The sequence below is a fragment of the Myotis davidii genome, unplaced genomic scaffold (genome assembly GCF_000327345.1).
Source record: "Myotis davidii unplaced genomic scaffold, ASM32734v1 scaffold960, whole genome shotgun sequence".
Classification (NCBI taxonomy): domain Eukaryota; kingdom Metazoa; phylum Chordata; class Mammalia; order Chiroptera; family Vespertilionidae; genus Myotis; species Myotis davidii.
This window is the reverse complement of record NW_006293003.1, coordinates 1516425-1517538: the sequence shown is the minus strand read 5'-3', so window position 1 is coordinate 1517538 and position 1114 is coordinate 1516425. Positions and strand designations below refer to the sequence as shown.

Here is a 1114-nt window from a genome sequence, read left to right as displayed (position 1 = left end):
TTCTGCTGGGGAAGGGGTTAAGAGGTTTTATTCCCTCCCTAACTTCAGGGGAAAATCCCTACCTGGGGAAACAACCTTTCTCAGAGAGGTGCCCTTGGTTAAAACACATAGTGCCAAGAAGGTGACCAAACATATTAAGAACAGTATGCCATATATGCCAGGTCCCTTGAAACAGCAAGGATGGACTGGCTCCCGGCAAGTAGCCTCCTGTAGGACCTGCCAACTCACAAACGCAAGAGCTGGGTCAGGTGGAGAAGGAACCAGGCTCAGAGGAACCAAACCGGGAGCACAATGGGAGGTCTATTTCACTGAAGTTAAACCAGGGAAGTATGGGTATAAATATCTTTTAGTGTTCATAGATACCTTCTCTGGCTGGGTAGAGGCATACCCAGCCAAGCATGAAACAGCTCAGACGGTGGCCAAGAAGCTGCTGGAAGACATCTTACCCAGGTATGGTTTTCCTGCTATGATAGGATCCGACAATGGACCAGCCTTTATTTCGAAGGTAACACAGGCAATAGCCAAGGTCATAGGGGAAGATTGGAAATTGCATTGTGCTTATAGGCCCCAGAGTTCAGGGCAAGTAGAAACAATGAATAGAACTCTAAAAGAGACCTGCCGGGAGCCGGTCCATCCTTGCTGTTTCAAGGGACCTGGCATATATGGCATACTGTTCTTAATATGTTTGGTCACCTTCTTGGCACTATGTTTTTTAACCAAGGTCACCTCTCTGAGAAAGGTTGTTTCCCCAGGTAGAGATTTTCCCCTGAAGTTAGGGAGGGAATAAAATCCCTTCACTAAGTGCCAGGCGGGTAATTAATCACTAACTACGAACAATCATGCTTAAGCTACATAATCTTTACTCCCTGGAATGGAGATAAGAAACGCCCTAACCTTTGGAATAGAGATTGATAGGATTGGAATCAACTGGTATAAATACAGATGTAACAGGACACAGAACCTAGACACAGAACCTAGACACAGAACCTAGCAAGAGAACCTGGCTGAAGAACCTAGACACCGAACCTAGAGACAGAACATGGCAAAAGATCCTGGACAGAACCTGGCTCCAGAACTTGGCTGGAGAACCTAGACAGAACCTGGGTGGAGAAAC

General features: G+C 46.4%; 1 protein-coding gene across 1 annotated transcript in view; it reads left to right on the top strand.

Moving 5' to 3' along the window:
• The window catches only part of LOC102770974, a 6823-nt gene that overhangs the window by 3303 nt on the left and 2406 nt on the right, over window positions 1-1114 (top strand). Inside the window, 1 exon segment of the mRNA XM_015565794.1 lies at window positions 201-628. Within this exon segment, the coding sequence (XP_015421280.1) occupies window positions 201-628 (428 nt within the window).